Source organism: Gavialis gangeticus, unplaced genomic scaffold (assembly GCF_001723915.1).
Source record: "Gavialis gangeticus isolate Ggan-Ray unplaced genomic scaffold, GavGan_comp1, whole genome shotgun sequence".
Taxonomy (NCBI): Eukaryota; Metazoa; Chordata; order Crocodylia; family Gavialidae; genus Gavialis; species Gavialis gangeticus.
This window is the reverse complement of record NW_017729024.1, coordinates 2,584,975-2,586,805: the sequence shown is the minus strand read 5'-3', so window position 1 is coordinate 2,586,805 and position 1,831 is coordinate 2,584,975. Positions and strand designations below refer to the sequence as shown.

At 49.2% G+C, this 1,831-nt stretch overlaps 1 protein-coding gene across 2 annotated transcripts in view; it reads right to left on the bottom strand.

Moving 5' to 3' along the window:
* LOX (lysyl oxidase) overlaps positions 1–1,825 on the bottom strand; it is a 15,854-nt gene extending 14,029 nt beyond the window's left edge. For both annotated transcript variants that reach the window (XM_019516827.1, XM_019516828.1), the window contains exons 1-2: positions 1,747–1,825; positions 113–221 (exon numbers count right to left, since the gene is read on the bottom strand). In XM_019516827.1, the coding sequence (XP_019372372.1) occupies positions 113–162 (50 nt within the window). In that variant the 5' untranslated portion in view covers positions 163–221; positions 1,747–1,825. The remainder of the gene's footprint in view (positions 1–112; positions 222–1,746) is intronic.
* Between the last annotated feature and the right edge of the window lie 6 nt (positions 1,826–1,831).

Here is a 1,831-nt window from a genome sequence, read left to right as displayed (position 1 = left end):
AGGTTAGAGCAGCCAGGCAAGCTAAGGAGAGGGCCTGCTCTCCTTCTGTGGCTGGGAGCTGCAAAAGCACCACTCTGGGGGGGCAAGGAAAAACACAGCCATAACTACCTACCTGGCCAGGCAGTTCTCCTCAGCGGCACACCTCAAGTTGTACATAGACATCCTCTGCACGTACGTGGACGCCTGGATGTAATAGGGATCCGGGACTAAGTCAGGGAGACCTGCAGTGCATCAAACCAACCACACAATGGCAAGGATCAACCCGGGACACGTCTGCAAACAGGGAGCTGCGCTCTCAAGCAACATGCAGGGAGAGGTCATCTTGGAGCTAAGCTGTGATGAGGGTTGGAAAATTGGGCTTGGAAGAGACTTTGGGAGGCCATGGTTCTAGGCCAAACCTTGCTCCACGCCAGGACCACCCCCACCTAAATCATCCCACCATGGCTTTGTCTACTCAGGTCTTAAAAACCTCCAGGAATGGAGATGCCACCACCTCTCTCGGTAACCTGTTCCAGGGTAACTGGATCTCATCTGATTGGGTCTCAGTCTTAACCCATTCCCCCCGCCCAGAACTGAAGGGAGTTGTAGCTCCAGCCATGCCTGCTGTGCCCCTATTATTGCGCAGAGGACTCCTGCCCATTGTGACGTAGGCACAGATCACCTCTTGCCAGCATTGCCAGGTCTTAAATATGAAATTATTGTATTGGAAGCTCAAAATGATCACATTTGCTAAGAGAGTAGCCCATACTGAAAAAATATGCAAATAAGTATGCAAATCAACCATCATCTTATTTACTTCATATTGCTCACTGTAGCCAGTGAGTAAGAACTGGGTCATCAAAGCTGAAGCATTTTTTGATTTTGAGGCAAGCAGTCATAAGAAAGTGCTGCCAGCAAACCCAAAAGTCAGTTACGACTCCCTTGAGAGTGACTTGGGTCTTGCATATGCTCCATCAGTGAGCTGCCTCAGAAAACAGCGTATGTTTTGAAACCCAGGGGAACCACACTGTTCTTTACCTCCCTTGCACACAATGAAGTTTCTTTTCTTTCTGAGTGTAAGTTGTAGCTGGGTTGGTCTAAGGACACAGGCAGACAAGGTTCTTTGAGTGAATCTGATATCTTTTATTAGACCAATTTAAATAGTTGGGGAGCAGGGAAATTTAAAATGAAGTGTTTTTAAACCCAAAAGCTTGCTAAGAAAAATGTTTCCAGCTATTTAAGTTGGTCTAATAGAGGATATCAGATTCACCTAAAGTACCTTGTCATTTCTAAGTTGGTCTAATAAAAAATATCAGATTCAGCCGAAGAACCTTGTCGTGTCTCCCTGGGCGAACTTTTACAATCTTTGAGCTCTCTTCTGCCTAAAGAAAAGTGTTTGGACCCAACAGCCTGCAAAGAAAGCTACTGTTGTTTGCTACTATGTAGCTGGTCTAAAGGGGATCGAGGAGAGCCAGGTCCACGTAGTGATCCCTGGTAAAATCTCGGAATGGACAAAAACACCAAAGCGGCGCAACAATCAAGATCCGGACGCTGTTTTTGTCAACAAGAGAGAAGGGGTGTGATAACAACTCTCGCCCTTCGCGCCAGTGTTTTGTCTGCGGTTGCTTTTTACACCGACGGGGTCACAAGCTCTGTCCCCAATCCGACACGGAGCGGTTTCCCTACGCCGGGCCCTACCAGGGTTGCAGCGCCGGGACAAGCGGGCTCGGCCCCTGCCTGCCAGCGGGGCGCGGAGCGGGCTCTTACCATGCTGGAAGTAGCCGGTGCCGTAGCCGGGTCTGTACCTGCTGCTCTGGCGCGGCCTCTCGTACGTGTCGTAGTAGTTGTAGTA